The sequence below is a fragment of the Myotis nattereri genome, assembly GCF_964212035.1.
Source record: "Myotis nattereri genome assembly, chromosome: 3".
In the NCBI taxonomy this organism is placed as follows: domain Eukaryota; kingdom Metazoa; phylum Chordata; class Mammalia; order Chiroptera; family Vespertilionidae; genus Myotis; species Myotis nattereri.
Genome location: NC_138077.1, coordinates 135,532,631 through 135,556,921, shown reverse-complemented (window position 1 = coordinate 135,556,921; position 24,291 = coordinate 135,532,631). Strand labels below are relative to the sequence as shown.

General features: G+C 44.2%; 1 protein-coding gene across 1 annotated transcript in view; it reads right to left on the bottom strand.

The window, feature by feature from the left end:
* Positions 1 to 24,291, bottom strand: part of JARID2 (jumonji and AT-rich interaction domain containing 2) — a 285,665-nt gene that overhangs the window by 42,771 nt on the left and 218,603 nt on the right. The window contains exon 6 of the mRNA XM_081087719.1: positions 12,676 to 12,852. Coding sequence (XP_080943845.1) covers positions 12,676 to 12,852 — 177 coding nt within the window. The remainder of the gene's footprint in view (positions 1 to 12,675; positions 12,853 to 24,291) is intronic.

The following is a 24,291-nucleotide window of genomic DNA, read 5'->3' as shown; positions in this document are numbered from 1 at the left end:
GCAACTCTCCTCACTATAATTTCTTGGTTTTAGAATCTAGTTACTTTTCATAAAAGTGTTATTTGTGTTATCTGTGTTAACATGGTGTTGTGTTAACATTGTAACCCTCATACACTGTGTAAATGGGTTTGTGTTATTTTTAAATGAGTAAATATTTTTAATGTCCTCAGTTATAATTTTAATAAGTATTAATAAATACAATCCACATTAATAAAAGCCTTTTGGACTTGTATGCATGCATATAAGCATTACCATTGGACACAGTCACAAGGGGGTGAGAGCATTTGCTGGGGGGTGGGAGTGGCCTGCCAGGGAGAGGGGAGTAAGGGTAGGTGGAAGAGGGGATAAATGGTAATTGATGGAGACATGACTGTGGATGGTGAACACACAATACAGTGTATATATGATGCGTTGTGGAATTGTGCACCTGAAACCTGTATAATTGTATTAATCAGTGTCACCCCAATAAATTCAATAAAAAGGAAAAATAAATCAAGTCAAAAAATAAAAATAGAAGCCTTCTGGGGGTCCCAAAAAGCCTGGAACTGTTGGGTTGGATTACCTTTCCCAAGGTTGGCCACACTATGGTTCCCAGAGGCTTCTATACCTGCCAGATACCCAATGCTCAGGCTCTGAGATAAAGCTTCCTAGATCTGAATCTGCAGAAATCATTTGCTAATATTTGGCCTTGGACTGGTTGCCTACCTGAGCCTTAGTTTCTCCACCTACTATCTCTCTCACAGGGTTGCTCTGAGGAGTCTGTGAGAAGATGCTCACCTAGGAAGGGGCGTTAGCAGGGGAGGAAGCAGCACTGGCTAAGTGACAGCTTGCTGGGACCACCACACTGCTTCCAAGGGTGTCAACGGTCAGATGTGTAGCAGGGCATAGGCACAGAACAGTGCTTACAGTCCTACATCCCACCTTCCCAAATGAACAAAGGGCAAGGCTGGCTGCAAGCTGGGACATCATGGGAATTCATTGTGGCATTGGTTAGCCAGTAATATCTTTCTGAGATCTGGGGGAGAGAAAAACCAAAAACCCAGATCCTTCTTCAGCACCTGAAACAAAATGCACAAGTCTGGTTCTATTCTAATGCTTTGAGGAGTTTGCCCACCACCAGCACTGCATCAACTCTGCAGGACAAAGCTCCGGAAGCCAAGCCTGCAAATCAGAGACGGTGCTGTGGGCACCTTGATGACAGACAGGAAGGGGAAATCAGAGGGGACAGGAAGGCATGTGCCATTAACTTCACACACAAAACTGGCTGCTCTGTGAACCACAGCACTGTATTCTACTGAAGACTATTTTGATCAGATAAACAGAAAAATACAAAAATTTAAAACTGAAAAAAAAATAATTTTGATTTTAATTTAAGCAGTGAGATAGTTTTCAAACGACTCTACTTTCTGTAACCACCTTATCTTGCTAGTTTATAGAAGTCAAATCATGTGTTAAATGGGAAGAAAGGGGGAGGGAGGTCTGAGCCAGAGAAAAGGTATATTTTGTCCTCAACAGCTCATTAATTTTAAGTGTCGTGGGAACCTGCCAGTTTTACCCCTCCAAGTAATTATCTTTTGTCTTCATTTGTAAGATGCTTGAGAAGGGGAGAGAAGAGGAAACAAACAAACAAAAAAAATGTTCGCTCTCCCAGGGAAGGACTAAACCCAGACCATAAGAGACAGGAAGACCAAGAGAGTTAGATGGATAGAAGAACTAGGCACACTGTCCCCAATTAAAAGGAATAATTGGACTCCTTTCTTTAAGGGAGAGGGGAAAAGCATTTATCACAGTAAACCATATTAGGAAACTAAAATGTACACAAATACAAATAGCTCTACATTAATGAACAGAGACAAATATATTGATTTGTAGATGCATACTCTGAAAGCTAAATTGCCTATAGACAAGTGTTTTCACACCACAGCAAGCAAAATCTTTAAATCCAAAGGATGGTATTTTGATTCAAGGTCATTTCATGCCTGAGAAGATGAGATTGGCTCCCAATAAGGGATGAAAACGAAATGAGCAAGAGAAGTTACTTCAGAAACATCTACCTGCAATCTCGCGATCATGTGAATGGTAGAAAGCTACACTTTCCAAGGAGGAGTTCACACTTACAGCTCCAGGTTCGTACTCAATGATGTCCCATTAAGCTCAGCTCACATAGTCAGACTGCACCGAGATGCCTAGGGAGATCTGTAAGGCCATCTATGAAGCTGGTCACAGGTCTTTAAAACCCTCACTATAGACCAGGGGTGGGCAAACTTTTTGACTCGAGGGCCACAATGGGTTCTTAAACTGGACTGGAGGGCCGGAACAAAAGCATGGATGGAGTGTTTGTGTGAACTAATATAAATTCAAAGTAAACATCATTACATAAAAGGGTACGGTCTTTTTTTTGTTTGTTTGTTTTATTCATTTCAAACGGGCCGGATCCGGCCCGCAGGCCGTAGTTTGCCCACAGCTGCTGTAGACACAGCCTCTTGGTGGGACGTGGAGGGTTTGGTTTTGGTCTCTAGTTCCCAGATCACTCAACACAGCTGTGCCTCCGCTTCCTGAATCACAAACCAGTGCCTCCCTTGCTCTGCCCTCCAGGAATCACTGAAGTATTTATTAAGTATTTAAAATAAAGTACATAAGGTGCTCTGTGTTCTTCAGAGAGAGGAGTTATGCAAATATAAGAAGGTTGATCTTTTTTAAAGCTCCTGCTGCAATGGCAGAGATAAGACCCACTTCTGAAAACAGTAATTCCCTTTAAACAGAGCTGAGAAGGCCAGCCCGTCTCCATTACCTGCCCACATCCAGGCACCCCAATCTTGCTACTTATTGTTGCTAATGAAGCTACCTCATCTGAACACCAGGAGACAATCCTAATGACTGTTACTAGGTGAGTTTTGCCTGGCGTCTGACAGAAGATATATGATATCCTGAGATGACTCAGGTGAAGTCTTCACCAGCTTGACAGAGAAACATGGACGAGAGTCATTACTGAATGCTGGGCCGAGACGTCTGCTCACAGAGATACAAGACAAAAAGGAAAGAATGAACACAAGGCCAGAAGACAGGACTAACCCCAAAATACATAAAATAAGACCTGCTCCCAGTCCCTCCCCCAAAGCAAATCAAAGGGACAAAAAGTGAATCATCTATGCCCGTGGTCAGCAAACTGTGAGTACCCTAATTAATAACAATGTACCTAACTATATAGTTTAAGTTTAAAAAAATTTGGCTCTCAAAAGAAATTTTAATCGTTGTACTGTTGATATTTGGCTCTGTTGACTAATGAGTTTGCCAACCACTGATCTATACTAATAAAAGGGTAATATGCTAATTAGACCAGGAGACCTTCCAGACCTCCTTCTGGACAAAGCCATGGTGGCCGAGGCGAGACACAGGCAGTTAGGGACAATTAGGCCGGCAGTGGGGGGCAGTTGGGGGCGAGCAGGCCGGCAGGCAGAGTGGTTAGGGGCAATCAGGCAGGCAGACGAGCAGTTAAGAGCCAGCGGTCCCGGATTCTGAGAAGGATATCTGACTGCCTGTTTAGGCCCTATCCCTGTGATTGGGCCTAAACTGGCAGTCAAACATCCCACGAGGGATCCCAGATTGGAGAGGGTGCAGGCTGGGCTGAGGGACAATCCTCCCCCTCCCCATGCACGAATTTCGTGCACCAGGCCATTAGTCCTAGATAATAAAAGCCTAATATGCTAAGTGTCTGGTCGCCCAGTCAGCCATTCAACCAATCAAAGAGTAATATGCTAATGATATGTTAAGGCCGCTCAACCGCTCGCTATGACATGCACTGACTACCAGGGGCAGATGCTCTGACCGGTAGGTTAGCTGGCTGCTGGGGTCTGGCTGATAGGGACTGAGCGAGATGGGCTGGACACACCCTGGAGTTCTCCTGGGGTCCCTCCCCAGATGGCCAACTTCCCGCATCCCTCCCCGGCCCCGATCCTGGAATGGTGGGGTCCCTCAGCCTGGCCTGTGCTGTCTTGCAATCCGGGCTGAGGGCCCCCCCACCCCCCACCTAAGTGCACAAATTTCATGCATCGGGCCTCTAGTTGTAAATAATGAAGAAAATGTACGGAAAGGAAAAGAGAAGCCCACCAAGTTTCTGATCTCGAGCCAGATATTTAAATGTAAGCTTCATGTCATTACAAGGCATCCGACTTGGGGAAGACAGACTCCATCAATTGGCTGGCATTAAATCCTTGTTACCGGTACAAGAGCCACACTTGCTCCCTGGAGCCAGTTCAATTTTGAGTCACTATTGTCTGAAAACAATGGAATGTCTGCCAACCTGTGCCAGCAGTTCCAAAGGGTTTTTTCATGCAGCCTGTGTGAGTTCTGTAACCCAGTTTGCCGTGGGCGAAAACAGCTCCACTAACTCAGCGACCGCATTCACATGTGAAACCAAGGAAGGCAGCAGGGCACAGTTAAGGGAGCAGGAGCCCCCTTAAGATCTCACAGCACAGCTCTCCCATTCTCAGCACCAACCTCACTCCGAAATGCAAGAGACAACACCCACAGCAACTCAGTGCACCCCTGACTCCAGCACCACATGCCTGTTCTACTGGTTTACAGGGCATTTGTGAAAACCCTCTTGAATTTCTGCAGAGTCAAATCCTAGCTCTTTGGCTATACATAGAACAAGCAAAAAATCCATTACAAAAGATTTTCAAAACAAATTGAATTTTCGTTTCTATGTCAGAACTTATATTCTGTAAGTCATAGAACAGCTTTTTGTTTATCAGAATTTGGTTGCAGGTATAAAATTGTGAATACATATGTGCAACGATGAAAAATAACTACCAGAATTGGATAGAATTGCCATTTAAACATGTTTCTTACATCTGTTCCTAATAACTTCTGATACTAAAGTTTAAAAGGGCATATGACCTTTATGCGAATATAAAGGTCAGGGCAACAGAAAGACCATAAACCAGGATGAATGGTTTTTGTCATTGAAAAATGGCTCCTTGGCCTACTTGGCCCCCAAAGGAGCTGAGGAAAGGACAAGACTGATAGCTGGTGACTAGCGCCACAGCTGGTGCCCACATCAAGGGGCTCCAAGGCATTCGCAGCATTCTCCAAAGTGCCAGGGGGAGAACACCTGGACAGATGGCCTATGGGGACGGCAGGCAGTGGGCAGAGGGATTTCATGCTCTGTCACTCTCAGAAACAAGACAAAGAGCATAGAACTAGGGGTTATACTCAGAGGGAGACATGCATTAACTCCGGAAGGACAGGTGAATAAAGTGTTCTGCAGATGGGGGTTTCATAAAACCCTGTATGCAAGGGGATGGCCAACCACATCTGAAGTGCATGATTCTGGCCCACCTCTGGATGTGAACAAGGACTCTAACCATTCTTAGCACACAGAGAGAGACACCTTAAAAATGTTTTCAACTGGAAGACACCCCATATATGCACGGCCAATTATACAAGGAAAATTGGTCATTTTCCAAATAAAAGTATTTTACAAAAAAAAAAAATATATACCAAAAAACTAAATATAGAAATATTTGCCCTGAAATAAGGACTATTTTCAAGGTTCTCCAAATGAATATCAGGGGTCCACTATTCTATCCATCACATACAAGTCCCTCCTACCCTCCAGCCAGGAAAAAGATGACTCCACCTGCATATTTTAGTCTTGGGAAACAACACAACTTCCCAAATGACTCAAGATTCCACTTAAGGCAGGCCAGATGAATTTAACTGAAAATGTTAAATACTGAGCAGTCTGGTGAACAGCTCAGCAATCCAATTTACGATGTCATGATATAAACATCCCAGCCAACTATGGACAACAAAATTGATTAAAGGTTCCAGGAATCTAACACGATACTAATTTCTTCACAACTGCATGGTATTATATTTTTTAAAAGAAAAAGTCATGGGCAGGAGCCCAGTCACAGGAGTAGCCAGTCCCCAATCACCGGGACTCCCCACAGGTCAGGACTGTGCTTTGTGTCTGTCATTCACTCAGGCCTAACAGACTCTTATTTATCTATACTAATAAAAGGGTAATATGCTAATTAGACCAGACGTCTTCCAGACAAAGCCACAGTGGTGGGAGTCAAGGCAGACGAAGTTAGGGGTGATCAGGCCAGCAGGGGAGGGCAGTTAGGGATGATCGGGCCGGCCGGCAGGGGGCAGTTAGGGGTGATCAAACTGGTTGGGGAGCAATTAGGGTGCAATCAGTCCAGCAGGCAGAGGCGGTTAGGGGTGATCAGGCTGGCAGGGAACAGTTAGGGGCATCAGGCCAGCAGGCAGAGGTGGTTAGGGGTGATCAGGCAGGTAGGCAGGCAAGTGGTTAAAAGCCAGCAGTCCTGGGTTGCGAGAGGGATGTCCGAGGGGTCCTGGATTGGGGAGGGTGCAGGCTGGGCTGAGGGACCCCCCCTCCGCCCGCACAAATTTCATGCACTGAGCCTCTAGTCTTCAATAAGCTATAATGCCACTTAACATGTACCACCCAATGGATTTCTGCATATTCACAAAGCTGCCCAACCATTACCATCCTGTAAACTTAAACCATTTTCATCACCTCAAAATAAAATGCCATGGCCATTTCCTATTCTCCCTCCTCCCCAACTCTAACCCTAACCGAAAAAAATGGTGTTATCAACATTTTACAGACAGGGAAACTGAGGCTTAAAGATACTGAATAACTAGCCCAATGACACCTGCATAGGAAGACAAATCTGAGCCAGGATCTTCTTTTCTACCAGCAAAGCACATGGTCTAGTCTAGCCTGTCTGTCTGTGTGTGTGTGTGTGTGTGTGAGAGAGAGAGAGAGAGAGAGAGAGAGAGAGAGAGAGAGAGAGAGAGAGAGAGAGAGACTGACTGCTTGGACTAGTGGAACAAATGCTTAAGGAAAGTGAAAAGAAATGGGGACAGGCCTGTTATGTGGATGGAGACATGTTACTGGGGACCTTGGACCACACTTGAAACCGCACTTCTGGTGAGGTCAATGAGGTTACACACACAGCCCTCACTGTGTGCCAGGCATGTAAACATGCTAACCTTCCAGAATCCTTTTATCAATTCCAAGGTTGTAGGCTTCCTGGCCTTCTCAGTCACATGTGGGTGTTGACGATGATAGACAACAAGGCACTTTCAAACTGCCATGCAATATTCTCGAATATGTTAACTTATTTAGCGCTCACAAGAACTTATGAAAAAGACTCATTATCTTTTCTTCAAAGGTAATAAAATTAAGAAACAGAAAACTTGCCCGAGGTTGCAGCCATGATAAGAGCCAGCTCCATGCCCTCAACCACCATGCTGCATGGCCTGTGTGCAAAGTGGTGGTGGTTAGGAACAAATACTTTATAATCTGACTCTCCATGGACTGTACTCTCAAAAACAAATTCCCAGCCTATATTCCAACTGTTTAAAATAGTCACTCTGCTCAACAGGAAAACAATAACAACAAAACAAAGGAGCTACCAGAGGTTAAAGAAAGGACAAGAGGATATTCCATGAAAGTGTCAATGAAGAAAAAAGCATCTGTCAGCTAGAGAGCATCTTACTGGGCAGCTAAGGTGGGACCTTGGTCCTGTACAGCCACCCTTCTACCACCCAGAGAGGGGCACCTTGGAGGCCACCACTGAGCATAAATGTGGTCAACTCAGCCCAAATGATTGTTTTCTGCCCCTCACACAACATGCCTCCATGTGAATCCAAAAGCAATTAAATCATTCCAGCTGGGAATCTAATGGCATGTTGTTTAAAGAGTCTTCGGAGAAATGTCCCTGTTCACAATGAGATGAGCATACAAAGGAACAATGGCCTCTGCCACCACTTCTATTTTTCCTAAGTGCAGAAAAGCATTTGAAGAATATACAATACGTGGCTAATGTGAGCAATGAACTTTCACCGAGTTCTCTCTGCAAAGGGTGACAAACGCCTCACCACAGTGACAACACTGAGGAAAACACAAAGCCAAGTTCATTCCAAACAAATGTATTATTTCCTCTGCTCTACCACACTCCTCCTACTGGGAAAAATAACCAATTATGAGAACTTTGCAAAAACTAAGCCATTTCAAATACCAACTTCTGACATAAATACTACAAAACTGTTTTGCATGTTGTTTTGTTCCAGATAATAATTACCTCCCCAAAGAGCTCTGTCCTTATGATCACCTGAGACTCTGTATATGAAGAGTATTTCGGAACTTTGAAGAGCTGCTGAAACAGAAGTTGCTGGGGGCCTTCTTACTGTAACATCTAAGTGTGAACCCAAGGCTTAAAGGTCAGGTGATGCGGTCCTTGTCACTTTAGATTATTAATTTTAATAAACAAGTCCATTTCCATTAGGATGTTCAGTAGATTATAAATGAGAACATCAGAGTCCTATGTAATGTTTGCAAAATTCAACATCTGCCTGTGGGCAGCAGGCTCTTGCAGGAGACTACTGGATCAGGCTTCTACTCAAGGAAGTGAAGTGCTGTCCCAGACAGGCCCACGAGATATGGCAGGAAACAGGGTGAGCGGGAGTGTGTTTGCTTCTGGCTCCTGCTCCGAAGGGAACCCCTGCTGCTTCACTAGGCTTCAAGTTTTGGGGACAAACAAGATAAAGTGAGACACAATCAGCACTGTGGTTTCTAGTGTCTTCAGATTTACACAGCCTATGTAAAACTGTTCTCCCAGAAATGTGGCCCAATCAGGGTTTCTAGCCAGAGCTGCCCAGTAATAGTGTTAAGTTTTCCATATTTTGTTTTCTGTGAGATATATATAAAATTGATTTCAGAGAGGAAGGGAGAGGAAGAGAGAGATAGAAACATCAATGATGAGAGAGAATCATTGGCTGCCTCCTGCATGGCCCCCACTGGGGATTGAGACCGCAACCCGGGCATGTGCCCTGACCGGGAATTGAATCATGACCTCCTGGTTCATAGTTCGATGCTCAACCACTGAGCCACTAGAGCTGGACTCTGTGCATTTCTTTCCCCACATTTCAGTGTATTCTCTCCTGGGAGAGAATACAGATGTTGTTAAACTTTTAACATGACTCAACACCCCTGGCATACAAAGTAAGGAAAAACACCAAGAGAAACACAAAACACCAACAGCAGCTTGCTCTGCACTTTCCTGTGTGAAAAGAGTTAACAATTCTGAGGCCCTGCTTGACACAATTATTATGCCCTCATCCAGGTTATTCTTGTTAGAAAATCTACTTTAACACTTCTACGTTCTTTGCCTAGATGAGAAATCAGAAGTAAATAGAGATGGTCTCTAGGTTTTACTTTTTGGAAAATTAGGCATGGCAGGGAAAGGAAGAGCCCAGCCCGTATCTCATTCACAAACTGGGCCCCACCTTTTCTTTCCTCACAGGCAGAAAACTCAAAAATGGTGCCAACGCTCATCAGGCAATCCCTCAAATAAGAGAATGGCAGTGAGAAGTAGAAGCAGCATAAGATGCAAGATAAGAGGATCATGGTTCACCTGATGTGGCCGGTACCTCACTCTGGGCCTTCTAATGCCTTCTGGGAAGTGGCAAGTCCAACTGCTCATGTGCGTGACTTGGGTGCACTCTGACACCAGCCCATGTTCATTAGGCAATTAGGCATCAGCACCTTGGAATCTAACCAAGCTTGAAGCTCAGCAGGTGCTCTCAGAAACTGAGGAAAGGTTCAATTTTCTAAACATGAAGGCAGCCTCTTCTGAACCCCAGACAGAACAAACAAGTTGGCTAGAGCAGGTCCTGGGTAAGCCTGGGTCTAACATGTTTCTCATATACAAAATCACCTACCATCTATCTGCTTTCTTTAAAGATGAAAGAACTGGTCTAATGCTAGGTAAACCCCTTCTGTACTTCCACTGAGAACTTCCCATCACAAATGAACCCTCTCTAGCAGTTATCTGTTTCATTCTATCATCATACATCACATTTAAACAAACATCCTGTTTTATAACTCACTAGAGGCCCGGTGCATGAAATTCATGCATGGGTGCGGTCCCTAGGCCTGGCCGGCGATTGAAATGTGAGCGCGAGCATCTGGTGTGGAAAGGCAGGTCCCATCTAACCTCTGGGCCCTGGGCCCTCACATGCCCCCCTCCACCTGAGTCACAGTGCCCGAGTCCCCACACGGAGATGCGGTGAGTGCGGCCGGACGCAGTGGGCCTCTGGGCCACCCAGCAGCACTGCACAGAAGCTAGGCGGGTAGCGCGCCTTCTCCTGGCTGGCCTCATAGACCGGCCCCTGTGGTCTCGGCAGCTGCGGCCAGGGCTCATAATGGCCACCCAGCACCTGAGCACGAGGGCTTCCCCAGTGTGTGAGCCCTGGGTAGCAGGGGGAGTGAGAGCCAGTTCAGCGGACACCCTGCATTCTCACCACACCTCCATCCTCATCACCCCCGCCCTCAGGTAGCTGGCGAGAGGTCGCAATGAGTCGCCGATGCCCACCATATTCCACACCGCCCCTTGGTGGTCATCACACATCATAGCAAGCGATCAAACTCCCATTCTCTGGGTCAAACTCCCAAGGGGACACTTTCCCTCTTAGCCTTTTATATATATGGACTAAAGGTCCAGTGCACGAAATTCGTGCACAGGGGGTGGGGGAGGGGGGATCCCCTCAGCCCGACCTGCACCCTCTCCAATCCGGGAACCCTCAGGAGATGTCCTACTGATGGTTTAGGCTTGCTCCCCGTGGTTCTCTGCTGTCTATGGGGCCCACTTGGCCACTCCCAGGGTCCTGCCCCTGGCCAGGTAGCTCGGTTTGTTAGAGCATTGTCCCCATATGCCAAGGTTGAGGGTTTGATTCCCAGTTAGGGCACATATAAGTCAGAGCTGGCATCATCCCGTGCACCAGGAGGCTGCCTGTTCTATTTAAGGTCAAGGTCACATGCCTGGGTTGTGGGCTTGATCCCCAGTAGGGGGCATGCAGGAGGCAGCAGATCGATGTTGCTCTCTCCAGTCAATGTTTCTCTCTCTCCTTCTCCCTTCCTCTCTGTGAAAATCAATAAACTATTCTTTAAAAAATATTTTTAAAAACAGAATCAACCAACAAATGCATAAATAAGTGGAACAACAAATTGATTGTTTCTTTCTCTCCCTCAAATCAAAAACAAACAAAAAAATATTGAACACAACCAAAAATTTTTCCTGAAAGGTTAAAAATAAGTCGCCACTTTTTATTTATGCTCTGGTATTATTAACCACATTGCCCCAACTAAACTCTATATCTTTAAGACGTGGGTCTCATCTTTACCATGTTTATAGACCATTTAAGAAAACAGGCATAAGCAAGAAGTGGAAAAGATGAACAATCATTAAATTGGCAAAGTAGAGAAGTCTAACAATAATGAGAGGCAGACAGATTTCCAGCATGTCTAAGCTATGCTTGTCTCGGACCTCTATTTCTCATTGAGTCCAGAAAGACACCTGGTGCACTGTGCACAGTGTAGAGAAAAATGAGAAACATTTCTTTCCTTCAATCATTAATGGCAGCAGTGACTTTCCACCAATTGTACACAAGGCTCCCTACCTCACAGGGTCTTTTGAGTCGTACATGAAATACAATGTCTAGCAGAGTTCCAGATCGGAGCTCCAGAGAAAACAGCCATCAGATCTCCTACCCCACGGTCATTGCTTCACTCTGCTTTTCTTACTTTCTTTCCCCCACCCCATGCTAATTCAGTTCTCGATCAAGTCCTCTCAACACCACCCGGCCATATTTCTATCTGTGGCTCCTCATTTTTGTACTGATATCCCTGTTATTTATATTGCCATGACCAACTTTTAGCCCCTTGTTACCTCTGACTAGGTCACTGCCTACAATTACAGCCTTCCAATATGTTTCCTTTTCTTCAGGTCACTTCCCTTTACTTAATCCTCATAACCAATGCCAGCTTAATCTCTTCACAACACATCTCCAATTAAGTCACTTCCCTGTTGAAAAATCACTAGGCACTTTCTACTTAAGCCAACTTAAATAGTTTCCTCTCTCAGAGATCCAACCTTCCATCCTACTCCTTCTATAACATTCTAGGGAAAAAATCAGTCTAGTTCATAATATATTTGCATTTACCTGATTTCATAGGCTGAATAATGGTTTCCTTTCTAAACTAGCTCCATCTGCTGAAATCACAGTAAGTTGATCACAAAACTTTCTTCATGAAACCTTCTTAACCCTCTTGATTAGATGAAATCTCTTCTGATTCCTAGTATCTGCAGCTCTTAGGGAATTTATCATCATCTCCACAATATAACAGTATCTATATTCATCTTGAAAATCTACTTATCTAGAATAGACTTGCCTCTACCACGTAATACTAATCTCTTCACCCTTAGAATGTCATACACTTAGAGAAGTATACAGAACTAGCTTTACCACTGACAAGCTGTCATCATCTCATCTTCTTAACAGACAACCTGTTCCAGCTCTGTCACCCAAAGCTTTGGATTTTATTTTTTAAAATATATGTTTTCGTTGATTTGAGAGAGAGAGGAAGTGAGAGGGAGAGAAACATTGATGTGAAAAACAATGATCGACTGCTGCCTTCTGGGTATCAAGCCCGAAACCCCGGCATATGCTCTGACCAGGAATCCAACTGGTGACTTCTTCGTGCATGGGGCATTCAACCAACTGAGCCACACCAGCCAGGGCTTTATCTTTTTTTTTTTTTCTTTTTTTAAAACTCAAAATCCACACTAATCCTACCGTGCCCATTGTGGACGTGCTTGTGGGTTTTTCCTTTCCTGGGGGTTGACTGGCATGAAGATGAAGCATTGTTGGTGGCTGTCTTGACGTCTTCCGTCTCATCATCTTCCTCCTCGACGTCCTCCTCGTCCTGAGAGCTTCCGAAATATACCATGCTGTTGGGCAGCGCAGGAGAACCTGGGAGGTTTAAGAAAGGGGCTCATCAACACAGGCCTGGATGCTCACCCTTCCAGAAGCAGCACTACGAACAGACACCTACTAAGTTACACACCTAAATCCTCATGACTGAGCAGACAAAACAAAGTATTCCTCTCTACTGCCATTTTTTTTATCTGTTTTTCAAATACCCTCCAGAAAATATCCTCCATCTGCATCCTTTCAACAGATTTCAAGCAAAATTACCCCAGCAGGGGCTATATGATGCCATTCACCAAACATAAGAAAGCAAAAATTTTAAAATTTCAACTGAATAGCTCGGGGGTGGGTGGAAGACCACCAAAGATTGAATTGAGTAAGAAAAATAAAAAAATAAAAACATCTAATCAAAGTGTTAAGGACAAGAGCCTATTCTGGGTTATTGTCCATAACAACTTCAATCTTCTTTCTCATAAAATATTTCTGGGACAGCTACTAACAAGTAGCAGAAAAAGTAATAAATATGTGAAATTCATTTCCTCTCATGCCCACTTTACTGTGAATGAGCTAACACACTGGTCACATCAATAAAGATATAAGTAACCAATTTGCTCTCCTTCCCAAATGGAGATCTCACACTGCAACTATAATGGTAAAAACCATTCCTGTCCAAATTCAGAACCATATGCTCCTACGAGGAGATGGGACTGAATCAGCAGCAGCAGCAGGGACTTGAGTGGCAAACCAAACACCCACCTGCAGAAACGCAACAGAACAGATGCCTCCAGTCCCCTCCCCGCTTGCTGCAGTGATGACCTTCCAATATTCAAAACCCCCAGAAGTGACAAGGGTCTCACCACTGGGTGGAAATGAAACTCCGAAGGAATGTATGGGGGGGGGGGGGGGACCTCAGAGGATAACAGAATTGGATATAGTCTAAGAGAAGCCATTTCCATGGGTTTGCCACAACCCCTCCCCTCTCAACCATGTCCAATTAGAAGCAAGTTTTCAACAGAAGAAAGGTTCTTAAAACTGACTCTGGGGGAAATCATTTAATCACATAAGAGTTAGCTATATTTCCACTGGAACAACATGTTCATTCTTGTTCTATGTGGTTTCACAATTAGTACAAACTGACGATGACCAGGAAAATGAGATGTCACCCATCCCAGCTTTTCAATCAGAGCCTTTCAGTCAGGACTCCCCACTTACCGGTACACCAATACTGCTGCATCCTTCTTCCTAAGTCTACCTTTGTAAGTACTTATGAAAAAGCAGAAGGAACTCTCGTCATTTACTCACAAGAGTGAAAAAAAGAAATTCAACCATAGGCTGCAACTCATCCTAGCATGTAACATGACATAAGCCATACAGGTTACATGCTATCAGACAGACACAGTGGGAACTTCAACACTTGGAAGTTATCAACTCAGCAGTTAAATTTCCCTTTATGGTAAAATGAGAGGAAATGGGTTCAATAATCCCTTCCAATTCCTTCCAGATCGAAATATCCATGTCTCATTTCTCCTAAAGAGCCTTCCTACACTCTACCTCGAATGCACTGACCGATGGCTAAAATTAGAGAATCAGAGAGCTGGGTTAGTATCAAAAAGAGCAGGTTTCTGTGCAGACCCTGCAGTAACTTCCACAGCTGACTCTGCCATCTGTTGGAGGGAAACAGGGTTTTGGCATGTCTTTCAGGAAGTAAGCTATCACACACCCTCACCCCTACCCCCCGGCCTTCCTCCTCCTCCCTGCAACAGAAAAATGCAATAAATTCTGCAACTGGGGTCATTTGGGAATAATGTAAAAATAGGGGAAAGTAAGGCTCATAAAAATGTTCTGTTCCAGGAGAATCAGGTAAAATCCACCTGGAACATATGAGAAAGAAACAAGGAAGTAACTTCCACTTACAGGATCTGTCGAGGATATTTAAAAACCTCAAATGCTAAGTGAACAGCATGAGACAGCAATCACATTCTTTACACTCAGATTTGGAGAGGATGGATAGAACACTGAGTTTATGTTTCAAAGAACTAAAATGGAGAAAATGTCTAGAAGCTCAGTTCAAGCATCCAAGTTTTGTTAATACCCTAAAGAAAGAGTATAGGGTAATTTCTTCAACAAAAGCAAAAAACAACCAATCTTCTAAAAGAATTTGTTTTAACAGCTTCTCAGTAAATATAAATAAACTGAAATAAGTGGTTAGGTGTTCTAAAAGAAAGCCAGAGGCTAATATGAGAGAAATGTAAAATAGGAGATAAGACGACAGTAAAGAATGAAGGGGTTCTGAGCGATTTGCTCTTCATCTGAAACTCAGAAGAATGCAAAGTCCTTCTGATGGAACCAGCTCTGCAGTCAGAAAGGACATGGTTTCTTCATGGGGGTACAGGGGATAGAAGCTGACTGCCTTCCACTAAAAGATGATTTGGGTTCTATTCAGGTGATTGACATGTTGGTCTGGACCTAAAGATATGCACCAACAAAAAAGAAACAGTAAAGAAAGGTTAAACCAGATGGGGAATGGAGAGGCTAGCATGAAAAAGGGAAGGAAGACTCCTGGGAGAAGGGACAGTGGAGGAGAAAGATCACTGCTCAGTAATGATGAACTTTAGCTGGAGGTGAGTGGACTACTAATGGCCATTAGTTCAAATATTAGGCTGGCACCCATTCTTCCCCCTGGCAGGTGCCACTCAGGAACACCACTCTCCCCAGGTACGGTTAATTCTCCTTCCAGGTTTCATGCAAGAGGCCACTGCCAACCCATAACCTGCCTACCAGGAGCAGCCTCATGAACTATTGGCTTCTCCCACAGGGAACAGGCCTCCAGAACCTGAAGGAGCTCTTTATACCTGTAGTCAAAATGAAGCAAGTGGAAGAGACTAAATCATCAGATTCTGATGCTGCGGACTCCAAAGCCCTGTCACCATGTAGCTATTGTAAACCCCTCTAAGAACCTACGGGCATGTCATTTGCAACGTAATGGAGAGGCAGAGCTAGCAGTCCAGGCCAGCAAAAACCACAGCACTGCAAAAGCAACCTATTTCTTTCTCCTGGAGACAAAATCAGTTAAGATCATCTCATATTTAAAAAATCAAGGCAACAGAGAAACACTGACTGTTATATGCTAATACCTAGAAAATAATTATATAACAACCTCAACTAAAAGAAAGAAAATGAAACCATCTGAGAAGCCAAACTTAGTTATAACATTCATATGGAACATATTTACTTCTTCCTACCTTAAGTAAAAGCTCTATCATCTAATTTACAAATAAGCTTAGAGGAGGATGAATCTGCCACACACACACAGAGACACACACAGACACACACACACACACACACACACACACACACACAATAGAAAGGATATTTTAAGATCCTAACAGCACACAGAAGTCTGGACTATTTATCACAGGTGAAAATTATCCCATATTCCTCATTGTAGAATGGATGAGTGGGTATATTACATAATATTGATGCTAAGTCAACAGAAATTTAAATTAATATTTGGTATCTGAAGACAGAAGTGTGTGTGTGTGTTTTATTAAAAATAGTTTGCAACTTATACATCCTGGCGCATAAGAGGTACACGTCATCTCTAGAAAATTTATTAGGAAAATTTCTTTTCAAATGTCAGAGGAGGCAAACATCTGAAAAGCTTGTTATGGGTCCAGCATTCAGGAAAATGAGAATGTTGTTAGTAACCGGACTAGAGAGCTAGAAGAGCGGTAATTCACAACTTAAAATGCTTCCTGAAAAGAAACTTTCCTACCACCTGCTGCAAAACAGCAGTAAAATTGTGAAAATAAGGGGGTCTCAGAAAGGGCTCAGCAGACCTCGTTTTGAGTCTCACCCTGGTATTCTCAGGGGAGACTCTCTCTGATGAAAATGAGCTGAGGTACACGCCCTATGCAGGACAGCGAGAGAGGCTGAGCACAGAATTACCTGATATGTTTCCTTTACAGACTCTGTAGCTTCAGAAGTCATCAGTGAAAGGTAGGTATCTTATAAGGGTTCAGAATTGTGTATGTGTGTGTGTGGGGGGGGGGGGGTGTTATAACCAATATTTTATAGAAGCGTATCAAATGTACACAGTTTTCTATTAAAATTACAGGCAGATTTCTCTCCTGATTATTCAAGTGCATTAGCAAACGTGAAAAAAAAATCTGAACTTGGATCAGATGAGTGGATCGGGAGTGGAGAACGCATCTGTGCTTTGCCAAGGCCGTATTTCATTACTTTTCAGAATTAGCTGGCAATGTCTCCACAATATTTACTGAAGTGAAAACCAAATGTTTTCATCTGGACAAAAATCAAACTGTGGTATGTTACAACCACAACAGAAATCATCTTAATCCAAAGGCTTGCTTTCGCTAATTTAGGCTGTGGTTTCTATAAAATTGGATTCTTCTCCGTAAATCATGTACACATACACCCTCCTCCCCATTATCTTCCCTCCCCCGACCAGTTCTTTATCTTAACAAGCTAAACATAGCTCAGCTCTATTTTGGAAAGCCCCTAAAGGGATTCCCTGCACACCATCATTTAGCTGGGGAGTCAAATTCTGTAGCTTCACCTCATAAACTCTGGGTTGGCTCACAAAGTTGGCATTTTCATGATTGAGCTTTAGGATACATAAAGAGAATGAGAAGTAATCAGCCCCTACTATCATATTAAACTGAAAAACAAGACTTCAAAATGAACTGGGTGGAACTGGGTAAGGAGAGAGAGACAGTTACTTACTGATTTCTTAAGGAGAGGAAAGCTCCATCCATTGAAACTAAAAAGTCACAGAAAAAAGCAGTTGCAATAACTGCCTGAGTTCATTAATCCAAGTTTGTTTGTACCAGCCACTGCTGGAGGCACCAGTGACCCAGACCAGAGCAGATGTCTCCATTCACCCTGCCCACTCTACACAGTGCCCTGAAAGGCTGGGGACAGCTGTCACACACAACCTTTACAACTTACAAGGGAAGAAGAATTTCCCAAACTTCAGCCATTTCCATACACCACAATATTACTTGCCATATCCAGATAATCATGGGCTTCTATTTTCTTTAAAGGAATGCCCATTCATGACTCGCATGACTTACCTCCATTGTAACAGAAAATTATTATCACTTGCCATAAAGAAAGGGTAATCATGAAAATCACAACAAAATTTTAAAACGTTCAGCTAAAGTCATTTCTGATATCACCAGGAATACATGCAGCAGGGCTTGGGGAACAGTACCCCCAGCCAAAGCCAAACACAAAGGGGACCCCTATTCCTCGTAGAAGAGGGAGCTGCCTGTGCAGTGAGGCCCATCCTGGGTTTGCATTTTCTTTTTCTGTCGTATTTAAAAAAAAAAAAATGCCAATCATTGAAAAGGGCTCCACATTTGAGACCCAAAATAGGCTGAGGCATCAGCTCGGCAGTCTCCTGAGACACAGTGTACCAGCCTGGACGACAAGCACAACGTCTTCAGCCACAGTAGCTGCAAAAGTCTAAAAGCTGGAGGCAACATATGCAAAAGCACCATCGACAATATCACACTTCAGTGATATTCCTGGGCCCACACATGGCTTCAGTGACCAAACCTCGTAACTATAAATTCAAACCGTCCCTCCCACAGGCAAGAGCAGAGGCAGTCGGCTTCCTATCTGGTTTCCTAAATGGAAGGCAAGCACATTGGTGATGCGAATCTAGAGAGGTGTGGGAATGCAAAATGAATTCAACAGCTAGAATTTCTGGAACTTGGGAATAAGTGTGGAGTAATGCCCCATGAAGAGTTAGAAACCTTCAGCCACATAGGTCTTTTTAAGGAAGAAAGAGGGATGAAGTAATAACCTGCTCAGAGGCCATTCTTTTCCTCCACATTCCTCCTCTCTTCAGGCCAGTCCTGGGCACTGGCCTAGGCACATGTATACCCGGAGTTATGGCTATCTGATTGATCCCACATTCAGGAAATGCCCAACATCTGGGCACAGCTTCTATCTTCAACAGCCCTACCACCACAGACACAGCAATGAGAAGGGACCACTTTCCCTCCCAACAAGTCCACTCCTGTGCTGACGAGGCAGACAGCACCAAGACAAAGCATCTTTTAATTAACAGCTGGAATACTGCTCTACTCATCTTTCCCACATTCTTCTCTATACACATTGTTGGCTTAAAACATACACAAACAAATACACATCCCATTAACCACAATGGGGTCTCTGGATCTCTTTTATCTCAAAGGATCACAGATCACACCATATAGCAGACACGATGGGTTCAGCTCCCACCACTTCCACCCATGAGTTTAGAAGTGGAACAAGAGAGGAAGTAACTTCATCAAGACCACACAGCCACTCTGAACAATAAAGGCTGCGCTCTCCTCATCATGCAGTGTCCACAGATTCTAACACAGAAACTGAATACTGGGGGAAAGGTCACCTTGCATTTGGGACAAGAATACTAGTAACTTTGCGCTGTCAGAATATCGATGCCTCAGCAGCCAGCAAGATGCTCAGCAAACAAAACAGGACTATACTTACTTAAAGTTTATTTTCTTCATCTACGTTTTCTACATGGATTTCAGAAGGACTGGAAAATTTAAGGGAATCTCTATAAAGTAGGTGGAAATCTAGAGATGACTGAGAGCCTGTATCCCCAGCCACTGGCAGGGAAAGGGGGGGCTGCTTTATATTCGGGGAGGGCACAGCCTGGTCAGAGGCCAGCTGGCTGGGAGTAGAGCCAATCCTCCGAGCAAAATGTCTTGGAGCCTTAACAACTGATCAAGGCCTCAGTACAATTAAAAGGGATCCATCCTCCCCCTCCCCACTTAAGAATTCCATGGTTTCATATTTCTTCATAACTAGCCTGATAAACTATCCTGGCAAATAAATCACTTGCTCAGCAAAACTCAGCCAAGAAACACACACTCTATTGAAAAAGCAAGCACATGAGGAAAAAGGCTGGTTTGACTTGGAGAAAAGAGGGTGGCCACTGACACCCTCAGGGCAGTGAGACACCATTCTGGAGCAAACTTTCACTGTAACCATTCTCAAAAATTAAGATCCAACACCATGCAGAAGGATCCATAAAAAACAGCTGTGTACCACTCTGACCCTGTGACTTCCTCCCAGAAGAGCTCCTATAATGTAAAACGTTCCCATTTTGCTCAAGGAAGTTCATTATTAGCACCACAGTGTTCCTTGCAATTGGAGATTACTTAATTGCTTTCTAGCAGGTTAATCCCCTTCCATTTTGTGACCTCTAAATCACCCCAGGCTTTTGCATTTGCCCTACTTAGAATTTATCATCCTCAATACCCAAAACCAGTACTCTATCAAAATGTGCTCCTTGCCAACAAAGCTGGCAACTGTCTTTGGAGAAAACACCACCCTTCTAGTACCTGAGGTCTGTTCAGATGGTCTTTTAGATCGTTCCTTCTAAATTTCAAACTGAACCCTCCTCCTCTCCGCTATATACGTCTGCCTAAGCTCACTGGGAAATAGTAAGTGAAGTGCACTGGGATGGTTACCACAGGTGCCATCTGGGCCTGTCTCACTCCACAAGAGCTGTGTGCTACAGACAATGCATGTCCATCCTACAAATGGGGACACCTGGGTCAAGGCTGCAGCCTCTTGCCTGCATTCCTACAATAACCCCATGGGATGGCATTCCTGCAGCTGCAGTTCTCCACTGAGCTGCCAGATCATCTCACTAAATAAAGGTTATATTAAGTCACCTCTCAGCTGAAGAACCTGGGTAGGGCCCTCCTATCTAGCCCAGGGCCCACAGAACCTGACACATCTAACTGCTTGGTTTTAACTTGAGGCACTCTAAGCAATACACCCCAACACTAATCCATGCCTGTGCAGGGCTTCTGCCAAACCCCTTCCAAGCCCCACCCCCTTTCTACAAATCCAACTCATGTCACTTCCTCTTGCAGCCATCCCGACAGCCCTGAGCAAAGTGCCACTTGCCTCCTGCTGGCAAGGTGCATACCTCCTTCCTGGCATGGCATGTGTCTACTGCTATGTTCTTTCTCTTAACCACACTGATATGGCTTTCTTTTCTTTCTTTTTTTAAATCTTTATTGTTGCAAGTATTACATATGCACAAACACCCCCACCCACCCACCCAATGATACTGCTTTCTTGCTTCCAGTCTGTTTTCTAGGTGTCTGACATATAAAAAGGATTCAATAAAAGCTTGCTGAATTAGTAACTGAATAACAGCTGATCACTGAAGAGTCTCTAAGACTTGGGAAACAAAGGCAGACAGTCCCAAAACAGAAAGTACTGATTCACAGAGGCTGAGAGTGCGGCTCTTGACTAAAAATCCCCACACCCCTCTTGGTGGCTCAGTGGTTGAGCATTGACTTATGAACCAGGAGGTCATGGCTCGATTCCCAGTCAGGGCACATGCCAGGGTTGTGGGCTCAATACCCAGTGGGGGGCGTGCAGAAGACAAGTGATCAATGATTCTCTCTCATCATTGATATTTCTATCTCTCTCTCCCTTTCCCTTCCTCTCTGAAATCAATAAAAATATTTTTTTAAAAAGAACACCACCCCCCCCCCCCAACTCTCCACATGCAGCAACGCGGGACTGTGGCACCCAAGGTCAGAAGAACGAAGTGTGTACTATATGGGTGGGAATTTTTAAGGAATCCCCCTTGGGAATCCACCTTGTTTGCAGGGCCCCATAAAAAGAAAAATGTAAATAACAGAATCACTTAACCTGCCATTGCTCTGCTATATTAAGCTTTTTAATCTGCTAATAAACAACAGTCAGAACAAAGAGAAGATGACAGAACTCATTAAGAATAACAAGACTAATGGCAGAAAATGGAGTGATGGTATGAATTGCTGCATTTCCACATGGTTCATACCCACTTCTCCCTCTTCTCTGCTTGTACCAGTGAAATATACTAATTATGCCTCTGGCTAGAGACATGTGGACCCCCTTCAAAGCAGGCAAACTTCTCCTCCCTTCAGAAATCCAGGTCATGGTAGGAAAGGAGAACTTTGCCAAACTTAGCCAAGAGGTCTCTGATGCCTTAAAACAGATTGTCAAAAATCCCTAAAGCTTCTTAATCCCTGAATGACTGACTGGCTACTGTGTTTACATATCTGCACTCATCCCAGTATTATTAATGATGTAGAAAGTTTCTCACCACCCAAGTTTTTCGTTGAAGACACTGAATGGAGTTTGGGGCAAAGGCATGGTCTTGGGCTGGCCAGGTGTCTTCCCCAAGATCTCAAGATTTATTCTCTACCATATGCAAATTAGTGCCAAGAAATTTACCAGTAATAGTAGGGCACTGGAGAAAAGAATGATATGTAACCGTTCAACAATACCACTTCCAGGTCTTTGATTTGATTCCAGATTTTGTTGCCTATTAATACTGAGCTTATTAAAAACTGCATTCTTTACTCCTAACAGTGCCTGCTGTCACCCAAGGGTGATAGAGTGACTGGCCATATTCATGCTGGACATGAACTTTGGAACGCTGACAAGCTCTATTTGATTTGGAATCCACAGCAAAAAGGAACAAACATAGATAGAATACAAGTATTATGATGGTCATGGGATTCCCCACTGTTAGCTTCTCCTGAAAAGACGTCAGAGAAGGCAAAGACTTAGGTGAAACATGTGTCATCAGTGGTTGACATAAAAAATGAGGAACACCTCTAAACGTAAATACAAAGTTAGACAGATAAATGATAAGATGTCCGGAAAATAGAACAGGTACTCATGTGGCAGTGTTAATTCCTATGATGCTGGAAAGTCGGAGGGCAAAAGTAAAAAAACAATGCAATTCCATTTCAGGGAGTGACACTTATCACATATGCACACAGGAGATTTAGAAATAGTCTCATCAAGGAGGTGGCTAACAGTGGTTGTCTGTGAGAGATTGGAGGGAGGGTATTTTGAGTTTTGAGGTTTTTTAAGCGACTCGAGGAAGGGGAAGGGAGAGAGGGAGAGGAGAGGGTGATAGGGAAAAGGAAGGAAGAGAGGGAGGGAGGGAGGAAATCTATCAGTTGCCTCCTGCATGTGCTCCAACTGGGGATCAAACCCTCAACCTGGGTATGTGCCCTGACCAGGAATTGAACCTGCCACCATGTTTTGGTGCACAGGACTAAACTGAGCCATATTTAGGTGCACGCTCCTACCAACTGAGCCACACTGGCCAAGGTCAGGTTTACTCTTTTGCCGACTTCCCCATCCTTTCTGCAGATATTTCCAAAAGGAACATGAAATACTTTTATAACAACAAAAATTTAATATCTTATCATTAATTCTAAATTGAAAGAAAATTATTAAAGTACCACTAAAACAAGGATCTATTTAACCCTTACCTCTTCAAAAGAGTTTTTCTTAGCTCAAGCAATTACATCCTATCTAATAAAGAGGAATGTGCTAATTGACTGCTGCACCCTCAATGATGGCAGCGCCCACAGCCAATAAGGAGGGAATATGCTAATTGACTGCCACACCCTCAAAGATGGCAGCACCAGTCTCCTCAGCCCCACCTGGGTGGCAGGCATGCAGCAAGGCCAGGCCCGCAGGTAGGCAGGCCCAGCCACTCCATGAGCTTACCTCTGGAATCCCCCAGTCCCCTCAGCCCGCCAGCCCTCCAGGGCCAGCCCAAGGCACAGGCAAGCCATGGATGGTGGCTGCCCAGCTGCCCAGGGCTGGCCCAAGGCGCAGGTAACCAGGGCCAGCCTAGGCTTGCGCTGCTGGCAGTGGCATCAGCAGAGGTGTGATGGGGGTGTCGCCTTCCCCTGATCGTTGGGTCGCCTCCTGTCCCTGAGGGCTCCCGGACTGTGAGAGGGGGCAGGCCGGGCTGAGGGACCCCCCCTCCAGTACATGAATTTTCATGCACCGGGCCTCTAGTATTAAAATATGCCATCAAATGTCATCAAATCCATTAGATTTCCAGGATCATAAAGGCATCATAGAAATTATTTTGGGCTTTTAGAGGCAGATCCAGTAAACACACTTGACCTCACAAAAACATGATTTTTAAAGTAAAACTCATTCATTCTTTTAAAACCACAGGTCTAAAAAGTATAGGAGAAAGAGTGCAATGCTCTGCAAATCCTTAATGTATATCAACTAAACACTAGTAACAAAACCTATTTCCCTGCCTGCATCATAAACACAGGAAGGCATTTCCAGTGCTCAGAGCATTTTTCCAAAGTAGTTGTATTCATCTTCTTGGCTTCACTTATTAAAACCTTTGGTCCAATGCCTTAAACTTATGAGTAAGAAAAATAACAATCTGGGCTATGCCCAAATCCTCACTACTACTGTGAGAGGAAGTTTTGAGCAGGTAAAGTTTGCCCCTAAGGTGACCTGCCTGGGAGTCACAACCTGCCCATCCCTTGCGGGGGGGGGGGGGGGGGGGGCGAGACACACGCAAACCAAAGAACACACCTTTGTTCTATCTGACAACTCAAAGTGTATTATGGCTGTGAAAAAACATGACTCTCTTTT